Here is a 23,861-nt window from a genome sequence, read left to right as displayed (position 1 = left end):
TTATGTCTGAAGTCAAACAAATCTCCTTTTTGAGCTAATTTCTTCATTTGAGGGGCTTCCCAGGTGGCGCTCGTGGCAAAGAATCCACCTACCAATGCAAGAGACTCAAGAGATGTGGGTTCGATCCCTGGGTTGGGAAGATCCCCTAGAGTAGGAAGTGACAACCCACTCCAGTATTTTTGTCCAAAAAACTCCATGGACTGAGGAGCTTAGTCGGCTACAGTCCATGGGGCCAAGAAGAGTCAGACAAGACTGAACACCAGACTCTGTTTGACAAATGAGTAAGTGATGGAATTCATTAAGGTCATAGTCACACCAGGCCTGGCACCGAGAGAACCCACCCCTCATTCCATGCCCTCCCAGCTCTGTTAAGACGCCTGGCTGTAAGGCTGAGTTTTCCTCCTCTTCCTCTCCCCTCTAAGCCTGTCATTCTCTGGCCCCCAGCCTCCTTTTTCTTCCTTTAAGAGAGAAGGGAAACCTTTAAACTTCCCTTGAGAGGAGCCAGCCTTTAAACCTTCCACTCTGTCTTAATATAACCTGTCTGCTTGTGAATTTCTATTTACCATGACACTTATTTCTTCTGAGTTTAAGTGATTTTGGCCCCTGCAAAAGCAAAGACCTGATCTTAGTCACATACACACACATACACACAAGCACACAAACAAAATGAGACAGGAGCGCTATAGCCTTTTACTTGATGCTCATCTTTCTAAATAAGAATCCAGGTGTCACCCAGGATCCAGTACAAAATGCAGGTTTAGTTAGCAACAGGAAGAAAGCTCCCCACACAAAAATGCCGGGAGAGGGAGAAGATTAACGATAACAATTTTACATGCTTGAAAAAAACAACAATGCATTTGAAATCACTGACCCTTTAAAATACCTGGAACAGACAGAAAAAGGCAAAGCCTTCTGTGTCTTTGCAAAGGGCAAGTCTCTTCAGAAATGGTGGCAAAACCGGAAGCCAAAAGTACCTGCTTTTCTGGCAGTTAAGTGTTCTGGATGTTTCTGATTAGTCCAATGGGAATCCCCTTAGACTTTTCCAGACAACAAGGTCATGCTCACTCTATGAAAATAATCAGGTGCTGTTGTTCCAAGAGCTGGTCCAGGTCTTTAAAGCTCCTCTGACCCCATCCGGGGGGCTGGGTGGTGAGTCCCCCGAGTCCCCAGGCTGAGCTCAAGCGCTTTGGGGCCGGGGCTCTCGGCCATTGTTGAGAAGGTCTGTGAGCTCTCCGATATACTTGATGGTGTACTTCAGCGTCTGGATCTTGGTGAGTGGCTGGCCCCTCTGACTGTAGACAGGGGGCAGATAATTCCGGAGGGTGTGCAGGGCATCAGCCAAGGTCCTCATCCGAAGCTTCTCCCTCTCGCTGGCCTTCCGTCTCCGCTGGACAGACATCCTGACCTTGGTGCCCTTCTGAGCCTTGGTGCCACCCTGCAGGTAGGCAGGCGGGAAAGCCAACATGTCGTAGTCCACCTCCGTCAGGCCGCTGGTCCCAAGGCCGCTGCAGTCATCGCCGCCCCGACCATTGGCACCTCCATGCCCACAGGCAAGCCCGGCCACAGCCTGACAGGGAGAGGAAGAATAGGACTCCAGGGATGGAGCTGGGGAGAGGCTCTGGGAGGGAGAGGCCTGGGTCAGCTCAAAGGACCCCGCCCTGTCTTTCCAGTCCCAGGAGGACAGCAGGCCAGGGCTGTCAGAGGAACCCAAGCCATCTTCCAGGCTGAGGAAGGTCTCTCGCAGGTTGTCCATGCCTGCAACACAGCTGCAGAGAGGATGAGGCCCTGGCAAGTGAGAAGGCAAGTTGTGCCGCCTGGCCAGGGCAGGGCTCTCTTTTATGATGGCCGGGGAGAAGTGATGAAGTGGGAAAGAGGGTCGGGAGAGGGAGTTCAAAGGAGAAACCAAGGACCAAGATGGAGAATGAACTCTTCAGGTGTCACTTTCTCCTCATTGATAATTAGCATCTTCCAGCTAAAATGTCTTTAAACAGAAAGGCCTCTGAGAGAAGAAAAAAGGAATTATCTAGTTGTAACTAAACCAATTAAGACTGCATAACTAGACTTAGCATTGTCCTGTGGAACTCATTAATGAGGGAGCCAAGAAAAACAAACCTGGGGCAATCTGCAGCAAGGAGGTGGTAGCGAGGGGACTGCTGGAGAGGAACAGAGCCCCACCCCCGAGAGGGGCCACGACCACCTAGCTATTTCAGAGCAGATAGGGTGCTCTGTGGGAGAATCAAGGTGGTCTGGGGACAAGGTAACCCCTCTGAGCTTGGACCCTATTGTTTGTCAAATGCAGACAGTAGTTCTTACTTTGTGTGGCTGTTGGGGGGAAGGCACACAGTGAATGCCAGTTTTCTTCTCTCTATCCTTTCACACGTTTCCTTGGGTTTTGCAGAGTGCAGACAAGCCCCGAGAATGCTTACACTCAGGATGACCAAAGCCAGCAGCTCCAGTAAATCCAGAGCCTCAGTGAGCAGGAAATATCCTCCAAGAAGCTTAAAGCCCTTGCTGTAACTGAGCAGTTTGGGATTCCCCACAGCAAACAGATACCAGGAAGTAGAATGCTCCTTTAAGACAGGACGTCTGCAGAATACCTGGCATGTAGCCTTCTGAGACTTTTTAAAATCCAGCTGCAGAGTCACACCTTGTTTTTTGAAATGTATAGAGGAAGTGTGAAATTAACTAGGGAGCCTGTTTTCCCCACCACAGCTCCAAATGCCGCCAAATGTGTTAAGTTGGATGGTCCTGCTAGGTTGCTTCACTTCCTAATGTTCTGAGAGATAGACCTGGTGTTTTGGAAAAGGAGTCTCAGATTCCCCATTTGTCCCAGGAACAAAATTTATTCTCCATGCAACTAATTCTACAAGTTAGTATGAACGTCAGCATCACAGTGAGTTACATTTCATATTAATGTGTCCTTTAATATGGTTATTTAAGCCCCTTTGCAATTATTGAAAAGAAATGTCAATGGTATAATTAGAACATTTATGATATTTTTTAATTAGCTTGGCTCAGGGGGAGAATAAAAGCTCTAGCAGGTAATCTGTGGAAGAATGCTCTTAATTATGCCATTTGCTAAAGGACCCTAAGCCATATTTTGAAGAAGAATAATATTAATGAAACTAATAAGTGCAATAAATGGCTCTTTTTTCCTTCTCCTTTTTCTCTTCCCTCAACTGTTATTGGAAAGTCTAGAATCTGTTGATTCTACCCAAGAAGCTTTACCTATTGGTATGAAAGAAACAAGTAAAAGTGTTCATCACTCACTTCTGTCAGACTCTTCGTGAACCCATGGGCTGTAGCCTGCCAGGCTTCTCTGTCCATGGAATTCTCCAGGCAAGAATACTGGAATGGGTAGCCATTCCCTTCTCCGGGGGAATCTTCCTGGTTCAGGGATCAAACCTGAGTCTCCCACATTGCATCCAGATTCTTTACCACTGGAGCCACCAGAAAAGTCCCAAAAGTGAAAGTGTTAGTCCTAAAAACTGCTAGGCTCCTCTGTCCACAATTTCATTTGATTTTGGTACAGGGAAGTGACCTAAATGCCATTCAGAGAGAAGGGGATTCTCCATAGACCTGAGGTGGCTGTGCTGGCCTCTGCCACAGTTGGCTTTCAGGCCTCATGTTTTGGACTTTACAATTTTCTGTGTAAAACTATTTCTGCTTCCAGACTCCATAAATATTTTTCCCTCTCTAAAGCTTCTGTCCACAAGGGTTTCCCTTGTGGCTCAGATGGTAAAGAATCTGCCTGCAATGTGGGCAATCCAGGTTTGATCCCTGAGTTGGAAAGATCCCCTGCAGAAGGGCATGGCAACCCATTCCAGTATTCTTGTGTGGAGAATTCCATGGCCAGAAAAGCCTGGTGGGCTATATAGTCCATGGGATCACAAAAAGTCAGACACGACTGAGTGACTAACACCCAAAGCTTCTTTCTAAAACCGCTGATTTCTTAAACTTCTATTTTCAGAAATTTCATTTCCTAAGTGAGACAATACCTGTCAAATCCTTGGTGTCCTGTAAAACCCTTAATAAATGTAAGATTTGTTCTTGTTGTTACTGTCTATTCATGGTCAAACTCATCAGTATCAGAACATCCTACTGGATTCTGACTCCTCTCCCCTGACCCTGGTCAGCCAGCATTGCTGGTCCTGGAAAACTTTCTCTTAGAACAAAGAAAATTGCCTTGTTTCCCTATTTGTTGATGTAGACTCTCACTCTTGTGAGAAACAAACCAGAACTAGACTTGTGCCTACGCTTCTGGTCTCCATGAAGCATTCTGTGCTCAGTCAGAGGAAACTGGAGATGCAGGACAGCCTAACATCCTTAGCATTTGAAGGCCTGGGGTTGGTCCATACTAGTTGGTGTTTTGTTTTTTTTTTAACCTGCCTTGAAGACCAGACCACAGAAACTGGACAGGACTAAACAGGACCCAATAAAGCCTGGTTGACAGTGTGAAATAGCAAGAAGAGCCAGAGTTCACCTCCTTTAGAGCAAATGACTCATCCCCTCAGGACCTTAGTATTTTAATTTGTAAAAGAGGGATAATAATATCTGTTCTGCCTTCTTTGTGAAGAGCATCTGTAAAATGAAGTGTGTAGATCAGATCATTAAACCTCCTTCCAGCTCTAAAATGCAATGAAACACGTTACTGTGTGAACATGCCACTTGATCAAAAGACCAGACCCATGAAGAGACTTAGAGACTATTGAGCCCACCCTTTTATCTGCATTCTGGAGATGACAATGGCTTGCTCAGTATCACACTAAAAGGCTGTGGCAGAGATGGAAACTGAAAAGCTGAAGTTGCCTAACTCCCAGATTGTCATTTTTGGTCCCTTGAAATTAACATAGATTAAGTGATAAGTAAGCTTTCATATTAGTCAAGACATATAGTTCCCACAATACTGTTATTGGGATAAATATTTTAATATGAATTGAAATGTCATTCACTCAAAATATTTATAAGATACTGTGATTATGATTGTAACAAATTAAAAAGTCTCCACACAGAAGTAGAGAACAAGGGGCGAGGGGTGTATGGATTGGGAGATTGAGATTGGCGTAGATATGTTCAGTTCAGTTCAGTTCAGCCTAGTCGCTCAGTCGTGTCTGACTCTTTGCGACCCCATGAATCACAGCACACCAGGCCTCCCTGTCCATCACCAACTCCTGGAGTTCATCCAAACTCACGTGCATCTAGTCGGTGATGCCATCCAGCCATCTCATCCTCTGTCATCCCCTTCTCCTCCTGCCCCCAATCCCTCCCAGCATCAGGGTCTTTTCGAATGAGTTGACTCTTTGCATGAGGTGGCCAAAGTATTGGAGTTTCAGCTTCAACATCAGTCCTTCCAATGAACACCCAGTACTGGTCTCCTTTAGGAGGGACTGATTGGATCTCCTTGCAATCCAAGGGACTCTCAAGAGTCTTCTCCAACACCACAGTTCAAAAGCATCAATTCTTCAGCACTCAGCTTTCTTCACCATCCAACTCTCACATCCATACATGACTACTGGAAAAACCATAGCCTTGACTAGACGGACCTTTGTTGGCAAAGTAATATCTCTGCTTTTTAATATGCTGTCTAACTTGGTCATAACTTTTCTTCCAAGGAGTAAGCGTCTTTTAATTTCATGGCTGCAATCACCATCTGCAGTGATTTTGGAGCCCCCCCAAAATAAAGTCTGACACTGTTTCCACTGTTTCCCCATCTATTTCCCATGAAGTGATGGGACCAGATGCCATGATCATAGTTTTCTGAATGTTGAGCTTTAAGCCAACTGTTTCACTCTCCTCTTTCACTTTCGTCAAGAGGCTTTTTAGTTCCTCTTCCCTTTCTGCCATAAGGGTGGTGTCATCTGCATATCTGAGGTTATTGATATACTATATATTAAATAAATAACTAATGAGAACTGACTGTATGGCACAAGGAAATCTCCTCAGTGCTCTGTGGTGACCTAGATGGGAAGAAAATGCAAACAAAGAGGGGATATATGTATATGTATGGCTGATTCACTTTGCTGTACAGCAGAAACAAACACAACATTGTAAATCAAATATACTCTGATATATTTTTTTAAAAGTCTGCAACTCCAAGGCATACTACTAAGATGACTTGTAAAATTTCCTGGCCCTATTTTCCAAAGAATAGCATAAGGATACAGATTGTCTCAGCTTTTAAGTCCTAGGTCATTACAATAACCTTTCACTGTGGAAAAGAACCCAGGATTTTGTTACACAGATTAATGAGTGGTCTGGTGTCCAGTTTTCAGAAAGACAAACAGTTGAGGGAATGACAGTCATGACCCCAATAACAGTCAGGACAGACGCATGAACAGCTGGGCATTTCACACTAGCCAGAGGTGATTATAAACTCTGCATCTAAGGGCCAGGTAGAGCCACTTCCAGGAAGTTGGCAAACAGTGCTCAGAGAATCCATTGGGAACAAGAGGAAATAGGCTGCTTCAATGCTTGAGTCTGAATCCATCAGTGGTCCCATGTCACTGCTAGCCCATAATGCACCTCTATGCAAGTTAGAAAATTGCCGAGCTTGGACCTATGTCAGCTGCACTCCTGACCTCTTCCAGTCACCTCTGTATAGCCCCTGCAAATGGTGGTTCTTGTGATGTGTCCATTTTGCTATATTAGCCTTTTCAGTACTAAATTATTGTTTGCTGTTCAGACATTGGTGGACAGATGGAACGTGTAGTAGTGTAATAATGCAGCCATTTAGAATTGGACAAATCTTACACTGGTTCCTGAGTCATTATGACCTTGGACATGTAAATGCATCTGTCTTAGCCTCAGCTTTTGTCTGTACAATTGAAATACTAATGCTGACCTCATAGAGGGAGGTCTACTTTTTCATCAGGTCTACACATGGCATGGTGTAAGTTTACTGACAAACTGTGCTCAATCATTTCTTGATTCCCTGAGTCAAAAGAAGTTAGAGCCACAATACATGTAGTCCCAAATGCATCTCTTCCGTTTTCTTTGACCTCAAGTCACCTCTGCTTAGAAATCAAAATTCCCTCCTTTCCAGCGCAACCAGATAGATATTTTCAGTGAAACCAGTTTAGACAGACTTCTTTATCAAAGAGGGCTTCCCAGGGTGGCTCAGTGGGTAAAGAATCCTCCTGCAACACAGGAGACATGGGTCCCATCCCTGGGTTGGGAGGATCACCTGGAGGAGGAAATAGCAAACCACTCCAGTACTCCTGCTGGGAGAATCCCATGGACAGAGGAGCCTAGCGGGCTACAGTCCATGGGGTTGCAGAGACACGACTTAACAACTGAGCGCGCGCACGCTTTACCAAAGAACAGTGATTACCCAAGGTGAGTAGTTGGAGTTATCTGCCTCCAGTGCAGACAATAAAGGGATGCATTACCTACAGATAATTTAGAAACAGAGTTGAGATAATTTAGAAACAGTTGATCTGTGTTTTACTATTGCTATATAGTGGCGGTTGCAAACAATGACAATACTAAAATGACTACTCCTTGCTGGTGTGGCCCACTTCCACCACCACCCCATCCCTGGTGCCACCACTGCCAAAGAGAAATTTAAGCAGCACAGAAGTTTGGAACTGTGACCCAGGACACCTGAGCCCTAGTCCTCATTCTGATTGTCTTTACTGTGGAACGTTGAGTGATTCATTCATTTATGGACCTTGCCTTTCCCATGTGAAGATTTAGACCATCCTATATACCTTTTTGAGGGCTTCCCACGTGGTACTAGTTCCGCTAGCCAAAGCAGGGAAACATAAGATACGTGGGTTGGGAAGGTCCTGGGTTCGGAAGATCCCCTGGAGGAGGGCACGGCAACCCACTCCAGTATTATGGGCTGGAGGATCATACAGACAGAGGAGCCTGGCAGGTTATTGTCCATAGGGTTACAAAGAGTCGGACACGACTGAAGCAGCTTAGCACAGCACAGTACATGTACCTTGTTGCTAGAATGTTAAGAAGACTGAAAACTGAAGCTTGCCTTTGGAAAGTATAAAAGGGCTATAGAGATATGATGGTTCCAAAATTAACAAAAAGAACTACTTTAACAATAAAATCAATGTTGCCATGTTCCATTGTTTAATCACTAAGTCATGTCTGACTCTTTTGGGACCCATGGTCTGTAGCTCACCAGGTTCCTCTATCCACGGGATTTTCCAGGCAATAATACTGGAGTAGGGTGCCATTTCCTCTGCAGGGGATCTTTCTGACCCAGGAATCGATCTCACCTCTCTTGCATGACAGGTGTATTCTTTACCACTGAGCCACCAAGGAAGCCCATGCTCCCTAAAAACATATAAGTGAGCATGGATGATGATGCTTTAAAGCCTGTCTCCTGAGAAACAGTGCCATCACCAGACCTTTGAGGGGCATCCAGGATGTCTATACACATGGGGCAGTCTGTGTAGGCCATTTGCTCAAGGCAGAGGGAGGGCTGGATGGATTGCAATCCCTTCAGTATCAGTATCAGTTCAGTCTCTCAGTCGTATCTGACTCTTTGCGACCCCATAGACTGCAGCACACCAGGCTCCCCTGTCCTTCACCAATTCCTGGAGCCTGCTCAAACTCATGTAATCCAACCATCTTATCCTCTGTCATCCCTTTTTTCTCCTGCCTTCAATCTTTCCCAGCATCAAGGTCTTTTCCAATGAGTCAGTTCTTTACATCAAGTGGCTAAAGTATTGGAGTTTCAGCTTCAGCATCAGTCCTTCCAATGAATATTCAGGACCGATTAACTTTAAGATGGACTGGTTGGATCTCCTTGCAGTCCAATGGACTCTCAAAGTCTTCTCCAACACCACAGTTCAAAAGCATCAATTCTTCAGCACTCAGCTTTCTTTATGGTTCAACTCTCACATCCATACATGATTACTGAAAAAACCATAGCTTTGACTAGATGGACCTTTGTTGGCAAGATAATGTCTATGTTTTTTAATATGCTGTCTAGGTTGGTCATAGCTTTTCTTCCAAGCTATGCTTAGGATGCTGCAGAAAAGCCTTTGACAGATAAGAATCTTATCAGTAACCAAAAAGTCTAAGCTGGAGTCTAATTAACATGAGAGTTACTCTTGAATTCCTGTCATGTGCAGAGAATCAGACTCATCTATTTTATTTTTGTTTTAAGATTCATTGGTTCATCTTAATTTTCACAGTAATTCTATAGGGTAGAGGTTATAAACTACACCCTAAAGATGAGGAATCCTGTGTTCATAAAGCGTGCTAAGTCTCTTTGCAACCCTGTGGACTGTAGCCTGCCCGGATCCTCTGTCCAGGCAAGAATACTGAAGTGGGTTGCCATTTCCTCCTCCAGGGGATTTTCCTGACCCGGGGTTTCAACCTGTGTCTCTTATGTCTCGAGCAATGGCGGATGGGTTCTTTAACCACTAGAGCCACCTGGGAAGCCCATGTTCAGAAGGGGATTCAGCAAACACAGAGGATAGAAAAGGCAGGATGCAACCTGAATACAAGAATGCCAAGTCCCAGACTCCTTCCCCTACAAACACTGCCTCCCCGAAGCAGTCATCTGTGCAATGTAATCCCTGGGAACACCTACAAGATGCAAGATTCTGCTCGAGTCCCATTCCTACCCAGAAGCTTCTCCCATCTGTCTCAGTTCTTAGAATGTGTCCCTTCTCTAATGGATAGACAGTACAAAGCTTTGGCCCCAGTTACTTGCTGCTAATACTTAACTGCCTGATGTTCTGGTTATCTAGTCACACCTCTGACTTACTACCCCAATTATGTTTTGATTCCTTAGTAGGTCTTAGCATAGAATAGGAGCTATGAAGGGATAGCATATTAGCCTATGGGTTTTTGTTTGATACAGACTACAGGCCAAGTACTGTGCTGGGTGCTGAGGACAAAAAGTTAAGTTGAAAAGCTTTTGTCTTTGTGTTGCTGAGAGCATTGAGGGTAGAGACAGAGAAGTAAAAATACTCATAAAACCGTGCATAACACCAAGGAAACCAGAATTAAAAGAGACACGTGTACCCCAATGTTCATCACAGCACTGTTTACAATAGCCAGGACATGGAAGCAACCTAGATGTCCGTTGGCAGACAAATGGATAAGAAGTTGTGGTACATATACACAATGGAATATTACTCAACTATTAAAAAGAATGCATTTGAATCAGTTCTAATGAGGTGGATGAAACTGGAGCCTATTATACAAAGTGAAGTAAATCAGAAATAAAAACACCAATACAGTATATTAATGCATATATATGGAATTTAGAAAGATGGTAACAATGACCCTATATAAGAGACAGTGAAAGAGACATAGATATAAAGAACAGTCTTTTAGACTCTATGGGAGAAGGCAAGGGTGGGATGATTTGAGAGAACAGCATTGAAACATGCATATTACCATATGTGAAAGAGATGGCCAGTCCAAGTTTGATGCATGAAACAGAGCATTCAAAGCTGATGCACTGGAACAACACAGAGGGATGGAATAAGGAAGGAGGTGGGAGGGATTTCAGGCCAGGGGGACACATGTACACCCATGGCTGATTCATGTCAATGTATGGCAAAAACCACCACAATATTGTAAAGTAATTAGCCTCCAACTATAATAACTAAATTAATTTTATAAAAAAACACCGTATGTAATCTCTGTGATAAATTGAACCATAGGGTACCACCTGCACAACTTATGAAGCAGTTGTGGGGACCTGTATGGGGACCCTCTGAAATGTGTCCCCATTGCAGTATTAGCACATGTAGGATTTCAGATGGATGGTTACAATGTGACATTATTGTCAATAGAAGAGCCGTCAGAGCAGACTAAACCTGGGTCAGGTCTTAGAAATAGTTGCACACAGATGAGAAGGCAATGGCACCCCACTCCAGTACTCTTGCCTGGAAAATCCCATGGGCGGAGGAGCCTGGTGGGCTGCAGTCCATGGGATCGCTAAGAGTCGGACATGACTGAGCGACTTCACTTTCACTTTTCACTATCATGCATTGGAGAAGGAAATGGCAACCCACTCCAGTGTTCTTGCCTGGAGAATCCCAGGGACGGGGGAGCCTGGTGGGCTGCTGTCTATGGGGTTCCACAGAGTCGGACACGACTGAAGCGACTTAGCAGCAGCAGCAGCAGCAGAGGGTTACCATAAAGAATCTGGAGGGTTTTCTGTATGACGTGATATTTTAAAGTAAGAATCCTGTGGGTTCTTAAAATGATGCTCTTTTAAAAGCAGAGCTTTTTTTTGTTTGTCTTTAACAAGGTGAAAGTTTGGAGGACAGCATTCTAGTCATTGCTTGGAGGTTAGATATAGCACAAATTGCGCAAGAAACTACCAGTCATTCCATGTTCCCAGGGCATCAACCAGAGGCCGAAGCTGGAGAGGAGGACCTCGTCTGTATTGGTAAGGCACTTGGAGTTTATCTCGTAGATGATGAAAGCTTCTAGTCATCATGATGAGATTTAAGCAGAGGCTGGACTTGGCCAGCAGAACCCCGGGGCCATTACTCCAGCTGCCTGTAGAGGATGTGTTTGAGTGGAACATGCCTGGAGGCCAAGGCTGCATCAGGTTTTATTCTGGATTCTTAACAGAGGTTAACTCACTTTAATCCTTGAAACAGCCCTGTGAAGTATGTGCTAATCATCACTAATCCTGTTTTACTAATATTAGAAATTGAGACACAATTCACAGCAACATGGATGGACCTAGAGATTATCATACTAAGCAAAGTAAGTCAGAAAGAAAAAAAAATACCATAAGGTATGACTTACATGTGGAATCTAAAATATGACACAAATGAACATACCTAGAAACAAAAATAGACTCACAGACACAAAGAACAGATTCATGGTTGTCAAGGAGAAGATGGATTGGGGAAGGAAGGATTGGGAGTTTGGGATTAGGAGAAGCAAACTATTTATGTAGAATGGGTAATCAATAAGATCCTACTGTATACCAAGAAACTATATTCAATATCCTGTGATAAACCATGATGGAAAAGAATATGAAAAAGAGTATACATATATATATATGTATATATGTATAACTGAATCACTTTGCTGTACAGCAGAAATTAAGGCATTGTAAATTTACATAAACATTGTAAATCAACTATACTTCAATTAAATATTTTTAAAAAAGAAATAGAAGTACAGAGCAGTTAAGCAATTTGCCCAAGACTCCACATCTAATGACTGGTAGCCCTAAGATTTGTTCCTAGGCAAGATACCTCAGGTCCAGACTTTTAACCACTGGCCAAATTAGCTGAGAAGGATTAGAGGCATCAGTGTGATGGTCTTTATAGTGCTCTTGAAGCCAGAACTCAGTCTTGAATTTCAACTCAGTAAATATGAGAAACGAGTTGACCGGTACCATTCAATCATGTAAGCAGTACATACAGGGCTCCAGAGATTGGCCCAGAGTACTAGGTGCTTTGGGCTTCCCTGGTGGCTCAGTGGTAAAGAATCCACCTGCCAGTGCAGGACATCTTCCTGTGTCCTTGAGCTGGTAGAGAGAAATAAAGGTAGCAATTTCCTAGTTGGTCACTGACACAACCTCCTGAGAAGCCCATGAGGGTTCCAGTGAAGCCAGGAATTGTTCTTCCCAGCATGGCTTCCACATCACTCCCATCACTCTCTCTACAAACTAGGGAAATAAATAGTAAAAGGTTTTGCTTCTCCTGATTTAAGTTTGAGGCTCATTGAAAAGCCAAAGGGTAAAACTTGGGGTTTTCATCTTCTTAAAAGTAAATGGCAAAGCACTGTGTCACAGGCACATAAACAGTTTTCACCAGCTGAATATTTAAACTAGGACAAAATAGCAGGAAAAAAAGAGAATGAAATTATTTGGTTTACTTCATAAAAGAGAGGAGAGACAGAAGGTAAAGACGCTTAACTGTAGAAATGCTTCAGGACAGAAAGACAAAATCCTTGCAGACTTCTCAAGAAGTTCCTGAAGAGGATTTCCTGACCTGAATTTATGTTTACCTCCATCCCCTTGGCTAAGTGACATTGCGGGAAAGAGTAGCACCCTCACTCCCAAACATCTCTAAGACTTCTCTTTCCTCAAGCACTTGGACGACCTGAGCTCAAGGTCTTCATTCATTAACCCACTCCACAGCCAAGTGTTGGGTGAACTTTCTTTGCTAAACGAATGTAGATGGAGGCCAAGGCAGTGTGGCCTTCTCTAATTCTTGAAGCAAGAATACTGTAGTGGGTTGCCATACCCTTCTCCAGGGGATCTTTCCCACTCAGGGATCAAACCAGCATCTCTAACATCTCCTGCATTGGTAGACGGATTCTGTACCACCAGCGCCACCTGGGAAGCCCTCTTTAAAAAGAATCCATTCCCAAATAGCCATGTCCCTGTGGGGTCGCTATAGTTTCTGACTATAAGCCGCTTTCTCTTTTGAACATATGACTAACTGTGTTCATTTGGAGAGGAAAAAAAAAAAAAATCCAGCCACTACATCTGCACAAAATGAGCAGTTCAGTGGAAGACAGGAAGGTGGCAGAGAGGGGAATGCGCTGTGTGGGGTGGAGGGACATCAGAGCAGGGGAAGAGGGTCATAAATAGAGGAAGTGAAGCTAATTCTCCCTTGAGAGCAACAGGGCAGAATGTGTCGATTTTTCTTACTGCAAGAGAATATGAGCAGTTTGTCTTGGTTCAAAATCTCATGTCACCCACAACTAACCTGAAGTTTTCCCCAGAAGATAGGGGAAGCAGCTTTGAGCACCCCACCACTGATTCTTCAGCAACTGTCTAGCAAGATCCAAAAAAAAAGAAAGAAAGAAAAAAAAAAATCTCATGTGTTACATTTACACCTACTCTCCCTTTTAAGTTGGATTCTTTATTACCACTGGTATTTGGGGTGGCATTTTAATACCCATGTCAAAAAAGTTGAAAGCAATTTGCACTGAGGCTGTTCTCTAAGGATGTCCCTCTGTTTTTATCAGCCTGAACAGCAGAAAAGTGCAAACTTTCTCCTTTAGTCATTGCCGGTACCCATAACTAGGATGCCGAAACTCCTAGGATGAAATGAATACTCAGTGTGTTTTAGCAGGACATCTATCGAATGAGCCTTGCTCATTTCCAGAAACCCTGGCCCCGCCTTTGGGCCATTTTTAATTCAGATTTCTATATTCGTGAGTTAATTGATACTTAAAAGGCAGATATGAGGCGAAGAACAAACTTAGGAAAGTATTTCCCACAAATATGGGTCAAAGGGTGTTGCTATGGAGATCACATATAGATAAGAAAAACACAAGCTTGCCACTGGGGAGATGAACAAGGGCATGAATAAACAGCTCTCAAAAGGAGAAGTACCAGCAGCTAACAAAAGTAGAAGGAAATGTTCACCTCGATAGTAATCAAAGACATGCAAATGCAGGGACAAGGGGAGGCCATTTTTCACCTCCCAAATGGGCAAAGTTGGCAAGAGGGTGAGGAAATGGTCTCTCCTACACACTGCTTATTGGAGGGTAACCTGGCTAGACTTTTAAAGTGTTTTAAAGTCTCTAGAATGCATTGGAGATTTAAGTCTCTTTGGCACATGAACCTCCTTCTATAAAACTAAGCAAACCTGCAGTCAAATGTTCATGAGCAAGAACATTCATCATAGTTTTTTTTTTTTTTAAGATTTTTTTTAACGTGGACCATTTTTAAAGTCTTTATTGAACTTGTTACAATATTACTTCTGTTTTACACTTTGATTTTTTGGCCATGAGGCATGTGGGGACTTAACTCCCCAGCCAGGGATTGAACTCTTACCCCCTGCATTGAAAGGCAAAGTCTTAACCACTGGATTTCCAGGGAAGTCCCTCTTCGTAGTATTACAAGAACAAAAAAATTAGAAACAACCTCAATGTCTACCAACAAAGCAATGATTACATAAATTATGTCCTCTCCTTACGATGGCATACTATATAGGGGATAAAAGCCATATTTATGGAAAACAAATAATATAGGAAATAGAATTTAATATTAAATTATTATTTTAGGGCAAGATATATGAAATTAATACTTCAATACAATTAAATTTTTTTCATAGAAAAATGACTAAGTGTCTGAGTGGTTATTTTTGGTAGTAGGAATTGAAGGTAAATTTTCTTCATTCATCGTCCTTTCTTCTTGAGGGGTGGTCTAGAGTCACAGTTGGAAGTGCAGACTCTGCAGCCAGGCTTCCTAGGTCAAAACTTTGATTTGTCTACTTTGGTAACTCTGTGATCCTAAGCAGGTAACAATCTCTCTGTGTCTCCATTTCTCTATTTGTCATATGAAAATAATAACAGCAAATAACTTCAAAGGATCACTGTGAAGATTAATACATGTAGAGAAATTTCATTATACCTGGCCTCAAATGCAGTCAGCATTCAATTATTAGTAGCTGCTATTATAAAGTAACTATCTTTTATAGTTGTCAGTATTTCCTAAATTTTAAAAAGTTATTAATTTAGTGTTTACTTCAGTTGCACATATACTAAAAAGTTGTCAGTTTAAAAATGAGGATTTTCACAGCATTGGCTAGGCAAGGCTGGCCTGAGTAGGTCCTTATATAGAAGACAAAGACTTGGGGATCATAGTTGTCCTCAAGTTGAATCAAAGCATCTAGGTAGTTCACTTATTTAAAAATAAATGGGAAAAAAAGGTCAGAAAGTAGGAAGGAAGAAAGAAAGGAAGGGAGGAAGGGAGGGTGGTTTGCTGACTCCTTGCTGGGCTCTGTGTTTAGCACTCAGGGCACATGATTCCCATACAAACCTTTCACAGTTCCATGATGACAAGAGTAACCTGGGGAGAGAAAAAGAATTATTTTCAAAAGGAAGATTCCCAGGCTCCTCTCCTGAAGCTTCTGATTTGATAAGTCTAGGTTGTAGCCAAGTGATCTCTTTTTATTTAATAAGCAGGGAAGCTGGGAATCACTGATGTTTCAAGAGAGAAGACCTCCAGGGTTCTAGGAGCTATTGAGCCTGGTGCCAAGGAAACCAAGAGCACGTCCAGCTCAGGCCTTTTGTCTAGATTGTTAAACAGAGAGAAACCTTTGGAGGCAAGGAGGAGGCCTGGCTGACCTCCAGAACTTGACGATTTCATGCTATGAAAATCTTTCCTGATAATTTTGCTGCCTGTCATTTAAGGCTGTTCATATTCTGGCCCATCTTGACCCTTCCAACTTTCCATCCCCCCTGGTTCTCAGGCACATTCTCTGCCCCACTCCAGGAGGGCCCAACACAGTCCCTAGACCATGTCCTCTTTTCTTGGGCTCTGCCTGGGTTGTGTTCCTCACATGACTCTCTCTCTCCTTTGACCTCTCAGATTCTCCCACTTCCTCTAAGCTGGGGCCAAGTGTTTTCTCCAGAAAATTTCTGTACTCCCTTCACTCCTCAGGGACCATTTATAGGGACAGCCCAATTCAGAAATGTATTGTACTGACCTGTATTGTTTAATAATTTTTCCGCTTGCTAAAATCAGAAACAAGGATTTTAGTAATGCCTAAATTTTGCCTTGGACTGCAAGGAGATCCAGCCAGTCCATCCTAAAGGAGATGGGTGTTCATTGGAAGGACTGATGCTAAAGCTGAAACTCCAATACTTTGGCCACCTCATGCAAAGAGTTGACTCATTGGAAAAGATCCTGACGCTGGGAGGGATTGGGGGCAGGAGGAGAAGGGGACGACAGAGGATGAGATGACTGGATGGCATCACCAACTCGATGGACATGAGTTTGAGTAAACTCCAGGAGTTGGTGATGGACAGGGAGGCCTGGCGTGCCGCGATTCATGGGGTTGCAAAAAGTCAAACACAACTGAGCAACTGAACTGAACTGAACTGAAATTTTGCCTTATAACATGGAAAAGACGTCCATATCTACTGTACCTTTGGAATTTCACAAACCGCCTTGTGAGGTGAGTGATATCATCGTCTACAGAGAGCCAAGGAAGCTAAAGTTCAGAGAGGCTTTTCATGCTTGCCTTCGGCAAGATGGCCAGTAAGTGGCAGAATTAAGAAACTGTAGTGCTAGTGAAACCGAGAAGGCAGCACCCACACTCCCCCTCTCATATGAAAACTTGAAATGTGGAGTGTTAACGAATGGCTCTCTTTGTTGCCTGGACCTGGGGGAGGGCTGAGACATCAGGCTTTAAAAAACAGCTGCACCCCTGGAGTTGAGCCTGTGTCATCTACAGGCTCAAACGCTGGGCTCATTACTGCAGCTGTTGCTGGCTTTAGGGAGCCAGACAGCTGTTACCAGGAGATGGATGCAAAGAGAACAGAGGAAATGGAATCCTGCGAAATAATTGTGCCTGTATGTCTGTGCACCGTGTCCTCCCTTCTTGCAGCTCAAGGCATCCTAAAGATGTTATCTAATTACTCCCTGTAGGAAGACCGGGTTTGGCAAGTCCAGCTGAGACAGCCAGGCAGAGAGAAGGTAAGTGCCTCAAACTAGGCTTTCCCAGACATTGCTGAGACGGGAAAGCAGAGTCTTTGAAGTCACACGAGCTTTTCAGTCATCAGCCTTTGTGATTGGCTCGGTAGAATCTGCCTGCAATGTAGGAGACCCGAGTTCGATCCCTGGGTCGGGAAGATCTCCTGGAGAAGGAAATGGTAACTCATTTTCTGGCCTGGAAAATGTCATGGACAGAGGAGCCTGAAGGGCTATACTCCATGGGGTCGCAAGCCACCACCTGCAGAAGAGTGTTGCTGGCAGACCTGGGGAGCCCTGAGCAGGCCTGGGCCGAGGGACAGACCATGGGGTTGGAGATGAATTTCTCACTCTCCACCTCCCCTCCCCTACCATCCCTTCCCACAATGCAAGCTGTTGCCATCTTACGGATCTTAGCAACTTTCTCTGTTGCTGAGGAGCTCTTGGTCTGTTTCCTCTTTTGATGTTCTTACTACCCAGCTCACTTGTCACTAAGGCTTCCTATTGCCTCCTGACTACTTTCCTTCCTTCAGTCTGGACTTTCCCTTCTCACTCTCCTCAGAAGACAGATGGCTCACCCCATTGGCTGATGTACAGTTTCCTGCTTGGGAGGAATGGTGCCATCTCATTGCCTTTCTAGATCCTAATTTTTTTTTTTTTTCCGGTCTACTCTGACTGGCCCTCAACCCCATGGTGCCGGTCACCTGTATTGTGTTTATAGTGGGTGCTACACAGGTTAACACAAGGCTTTCCTCCTATGGTAGAGTCCACTCAACTAGAATGTAAGCTGAGGACTAAGAGGACAGTCTTCCTGTCTTCTAATTTCCCTCAACTGCCCATCACTCATTGTGTGATGATATGTATTCAGTGCCCACTTGCTTGAAATATTTATTCCTCTTCGCTTTTAAGCTCATTTTTCTACTTTAAACTATCCTGTCTTATGTTGGCTTGAAACATTTATGGGGCACTTTCCATGCATTTTGACTAGCACTTTATCTCCCGGTTTAATCACGACACTAAGGGGGTAAGGAGTGTTAGTTCTCATACTTCACAGTGAAAAACCTGTGGCTGAAAGAGGTAAAATAACCTGCGGGAGGTCACATGCTAGTGACCCAAGGTCTTAACCATGTGTTACATTGCTTTGCGTAAATTGCCAAAAAGTCCTTTCAAAGAAAGAAAAGACAATGAAGTCGCTCAGTCGTGTACGACTGTTTCTGACCCCATGGACTGTGGCCTACCAGGTTCCTCCATCCATGGGATTCTCCAGGCAAGAATACTGGAGTGGGTTGCCATTTCCTTCTCCAGGGGATCTTCCTGATCCAGGGGTTGAACCCCAGTCTCCCGCATTGTAGGCAGATGCTTTACTGTCTGAGCCACCAGGGAAGCAAAAAGGAAGTGTATACATGAAGAGTTTTAATATAATAGATGTTCTAAATAAATGGGCAGGCTGGCATTTGGAAAATGGGGTGTTCCTTTACAAAGCCTGGACTCTTGCTACTATAACCTGAGCCTCATCAAGGAACAATATAATTCAGCCAAGTGTCTGGTCCTCCTCAGATGCCTTCTTGTAACTTTACTACACTACTGATGACAACCAACTTGCAGGGAGGTGTCCAGACTCCAGTCCCTGTACCTCTCTGTACATCGATTTTTTGACCTCAGAGGACCTAGGGAAAGGAGCTTGAACTCTGATTTCCTCAGGAGATCTGTTTCCTGGAAAGCTGTGATCATATATCCATGGGCACTGGCCTTGGAGGCAGTTCTTTTGTGACAAAAGTGGTAGCCCATTCTCCTCACCGAACCAACTTTGGGTAAATTAGGAGGTAAGCCAGTGAACTTTCTTGGGAAGCCTGTGGCCAATGCATAAACAAGTTCAACATGTTTTCAGAAGTGATCTTTACCGAGAACACATTCTTGCTGCACCTCTTTGTTAAAGACAACTGATAGCATTACACCTCGATCAAATGCTCTGGGGTGCAGTACTCTTCAGGCCATTTGAGGTAGCTTCCAGAAGGAAACCAACTACACACTTCAGAGGCACCATCATCTGATGTCTGCTGGGTTGGATCCCACAGTGCAAGACAGAGAAGTTTCCCTGGTATCTACCGCTTGGACTCCACTGCCCATTTCAGCTCCCTTTAATGAATGCTCTGTGGCCCCATATTTCTTCCAATACTCACTCCTCTTTTATTGCTGTTATCTATTTGGCTGCACTGGACCTTAATTGCTGCACACAAGATCTTTGTTTTGTTATGTTGCTGTCTTGTTGTTGGCTCTCTTGTGGTGCGTGGGCTCCAGAGCACAAGAGATCAGTAGTTAGAGGTGTGCAAGCTAAGTTGCTCAGCATGTGGGATCTTGGTTCCTCAGCTAGCACCCCCCGCATTGCAAGGTGGATTCTTAACCACTGGGTCACCGGGAAAGTTCCCCTCACTACTTAAATGAAACCTACTGTGACTTGCTTTCCCTCTTTCCTGAAACGGATGTACCCATTATCCACTGTATCTTAAAACAAATACAAGGCCAGGAGGAATTTGTGTTTATATTAACTCAAAACACTTTCTATGATGCTCTACTGGGTTCAGGAAATGGTTCTGCTTCTGAAGACCCAGAGGCAAGAGTCAGAGCCTTGACCTCAGAGACCCAGGACTGTGCACCCCGACAGGGCCTCCACCTGCCACGTGTAGCCACACATAGAACTTGAAATGTAACCAAAGCTGAGATAAACTCTAAGTGTAAACCACACACCAAATTTCAAATACTCAGTGTGCTTAAAAAATTTTGTTGATGATTTTTATATCATCAATGTTGAAATAACATTGTGGGCATATTGAGTTAAATCAAACTTGTTTTAAAAATCATTTTATCTATTTTCATTAAACAAAATATGACTACTAGAAAATTAAAGATTATACATGTGACTGGTATTATTACTGCACAGTTCAGTTCAGTTCAGTCTCTCAGTCGTGTCCAACTCTTTGCGACCCCATGAACCGCAGCACACCAGGCCTCCCTGTCCATCACCAACTCCCGGAGTTCACCCACATCCATGCCCATTGAGTCGGTGATGCCATCCAACCATCTCATCCTCTGTCGTCCCCTTCTCCTCCTGACCTCAATTCCTCCCAGCATCATAGTCTTTTCCAATGAGTCAACTCTTCGCATGAGGTGGCCAAAATATTGGAGTTTCAGCGTTAGTATCAGTCCTTCCAATGAATACCCAGGACTGATCTCCTTCAGAATGGACTGGCTGGATCTCCTTGCAGTCCAAGAGACTCTCAAGAGTCTTCTCCAACACCACAGTTCAAAAGTGTCAATTCTTCGGTGCTCAGCTTTCTTCACAGTCCAACTCTCACATCCTGGAGGACAAATGTCATGTGAGGAAAGAGGTGATGCTATGAAGTGTTATAAAGACACCAGAGATGTGCCATGGAGGAGAGAGAAGAGGGAAATAAATATTAGCTGGACAACCAAGAGGGGCTTCCTGAAAAAAGTGACATCAGAACTGGATCTTGAAATAAGATTATAGGGAAAAGGCCTGAAGGCATCCATACTTGGATCTAGGATGGGAATTTTTTACCTCGGCTGGTTGGAGGACTGAAACAGATTTTGTGGTGCTAGAGTCTTCCTAGGGTTTCCAAATCCATTTGCCCATTTGATCACTCTGGACAGCGTGTCATGTACTTTCAGAAGCTCTTATAGCTGCAGTAGATTAAAAGAAGGAGGTCGAATGAGATAAGGGCTTCCCAGCTGATGCTAGTGGTAAAGAATCTGCCTGCCAATGTAGGAGACATAAGAGATGCAAGTTCGATCCCTGGGTCAGGAAGATCTCCTGGAGGAGGGCATGGCAATCCACTCTGGTATTCTTGCCTGGAAAATCCTGCAGGGTTGCAAAGAGTTGGACATGACTGAAGCGACTTAGCAGCAGCAGAATGAGAGTAAGAGAGACAGAGAGAGCCAGAGATTCATTATTCTGACAGTGGGATGGTGGCTGGATCTGCGCACACCAAACAATGTTATTGTCCTTCTTTTTCCTTCTTCAGTTCTTACATCCCTCGCTGATCTGTAGCTGTTTCTCTATGATTCAAAGGCCACCTGACTTGGAAACTATGGCAGTGGGGTCCAACAATATGTTTGCATAACAGACTCTTCAGGCAAGTCCTAAGAAAGCTGAATTTGAAAACAATTGGTCTAGAATTTTACACTCTCCAGTGTACTTACTGGTACCTCTGACAGTCCATACCATCCCAAGGTGTTTTCCTGGTCAATGCTGTCAGCCTCGTTTGTCCTGCCTTCTCTCATTTCCACCTGTGCAACCCTTTGAGCTGTGTACAGCGTCACGCAAGGTCACTCCTCCTAGGCCAAAAGAGCAATGGCCTCCTTCAAGCGGTATCACCAAGCCAGCATTGCTCTCACATACTCACTTCTAGATCAGTTAATTCATTCAACTTGCAACACACATTTGTATCTTTTATGCACCAGAAACTATACTATTCTCTGGAGACACACAAGGAACTGGACGAGGTCCCCAGACCAGGGTGCTTACTCTCTAGAACAGAGGCTAGCAGTGTGACAGAAGTCAGAAATGAGCTTCAACAGGTGTCAAATACAATACACCATGATCATTGCTATGTTCCCATGTAAACTTTTTTGTTGCTTTAGTTGTTGTGCTGTGCTTAGTTGCTTAGTTGTGTCCAACTCTTTGGGACCCAATGGCCTGTAGCCTGCCAGGCTCCTCTGTCCATGGGATTCCCCAGGCAAGAATACTGGAGTGGGTTGCCATTTTCTCCTCTAGGGGATCTTCCCAACCAAAGGACTGAACTCGAATCTCCTGCATTGCCAGGCAGATTCTTTACCACTGAGCCAAAAGTTCACAGGTAGGTAAAAGTTTTCAAAAATTTTCAAGGTTTCGCATAACTGAAAAAGGGCTAAGAGCTACCGGATGGATTGATAACAATGTTCACTCTTCTTTCTAAAATGAGAAAGTGTCATCACTGGCAGGCTAGCAAGTGTCATCATTGCAAGCTAGCAAAAATGATGCCAAGTCAGGATCATCAGTAACAATGCCATGACGGGGTCAAGTCTTTGCTCCAGAATCAGTGACATCAAGATGCAGGAGAGTTTCCTTTTGTATTGAGGTCAAAGGTGTCCCTGGAAGCACGACTAAATGCCACCAATGACAGGCTATCCTCCTGATAGTTATGTGTAGATATATTTCATTTCTGAAGAGAATGAAGTTTAGTATGGATAAGCGGCCAAGAAAAATGTTTTGGGAGAAACGGGTTGTGGGCTGTGCCTAAAGAGCAGTTGGGGTTGGGCCAGGGCTTGCTGGGTAAGATTTGAACCTGTTGGATCAGTGTCATCTCCTACCCATGTTGTTCTGAACACTGGGGACCCATAACTGTACAGTTGGCAGGAGTCCTTCAGGAAACAGCCTGCTTAGGAATAACCCAATCCACAGCAGGTCTACCTTGGTGCTCAGGAGTGGGAATCTCTGCTTCTGTAGCCAATTCTTCCTGGAGAGGAAACTTCCCAAGAGCCTCTGCTGTGCAGCTGGTATTTGAGGATGCCACACTCTGGCCCCTAGCTCAGCACAACCCAGCAGTGCTTACAGGACTGCAGTAGGGGGAAGGGAAGGAGCTGCCTCTTTGGATTTGAGGTGGTTTGGGGAGGAAGGTGGAAAAGCGGCGGCTTGAGCTTTGAACCTGATCTCTCAACCTCAACAGGAAGACTCAGCACCAGCGACGACTTGCTTATGGCTCCCAATTTGGCACTTCTAAGGCTTCCTCTCTGAGAGTTGGGGGGATGGATTTTTCCAAGAAGGAAGGGAACTTGCAGAACCTTCTGATTTGTAACAGTCTCGGAAAGTCTGGGGCGGGGCTGCGGGTGGATGAGTGGTCCTTGTGTCTGGGGGAGGCTTTACTGGTCAAAAGACCACCCAGACAGTTGGTTGGTGAATGGCAGGTGACCTTCAATTAGACTTGACCTCTTACAAAATCTATGAAATGACTGCATTCATCTGTTTGTCCTGTTGGCTCTTTGCTCTGAATTCAGCACAGCAGCACGTTTCACAGGCTGGTCACAGCGGCCAGGACACTGTACTCCTCAGCAAACCACACCTCCTGCCATGGAAAGGAAAGCTCTGTGTCATTCTAAAATTGCACCGGTTCAGATCTCGAGTCATCTAGTTACTTGCAGGGGAACCTTCAGTCGGTTGTTTCTCTGAACCAGGACTCATCTGAAACAGGAGGATAATCATTAATTGTACCTCACTGGATTGTAGTGGAGATTAAATATGAAAAAGCACCCAGCACGTGGAGGTGTCTGTGTGATCTGTCTCTTTCATCTCTCACTTTTAACATAGCAAACACTCAGCAGGCATTCTCATAAATCTGATGCCAATTTGCATGAGTCATTCTCAGAACCTGTCTCCTCCATGGCTTCTAGGATTCCTTCCAGCTGTGAAAGCATAAGGCTT

The 23,861-nt window shown here is 44.3% G+C and overlaps 1 protein-coding gene across 1 annotated transcript; it reads right to left on the bottom strand.

Annotated features, from left to right (window-relative positions):
* Window positions 1-1,177: 1,177 nt before the first annotated feature.
* MSGN1 (mesogenin 1) lies at window positions 1,178-1,753 on the bottom strand. Its single transcript, XM_004005700.4, has one exon. It carries the CDS (start codon window positions 1,751-1,753, stop codon window positions 1,178-1,180), a length of 576 nt encoding a protein of 191 aa, XP_004005749.1.
* Between the last annotated feature and the right edge of the window lie 22,108 nt (window positions 1,754-23,861).

This window comes from Ovis aries, chromosome 3 (genome assembly GCF_016772045.2).
Source record: "Ovis aries strain OAR_USU_Benz2616 breed Rambouillet chromosome 3, ARS-UI_Ramb_v3.0, whole genome shotgun sequence".
Taxonomy (NCBI): Eukaryota; Metazoa; Chordata; class Mammalia; order Artiodactyla; family Bovidae; genus Ovis; species Ovis aries.
This window is presented reverse-complemented; position numbering and strand designations above follow the sequence as displayed.

What these genes read in the sequence shown, in the direction of transcription:
- MSGN1 (XM_004005700.4), bottom strand. Translation starts at nt 1,753, where the DNA reads ATGGACAACCTGCGAGAGACCTTCCTCAGCCTGGAAGATGGCTTGGGT.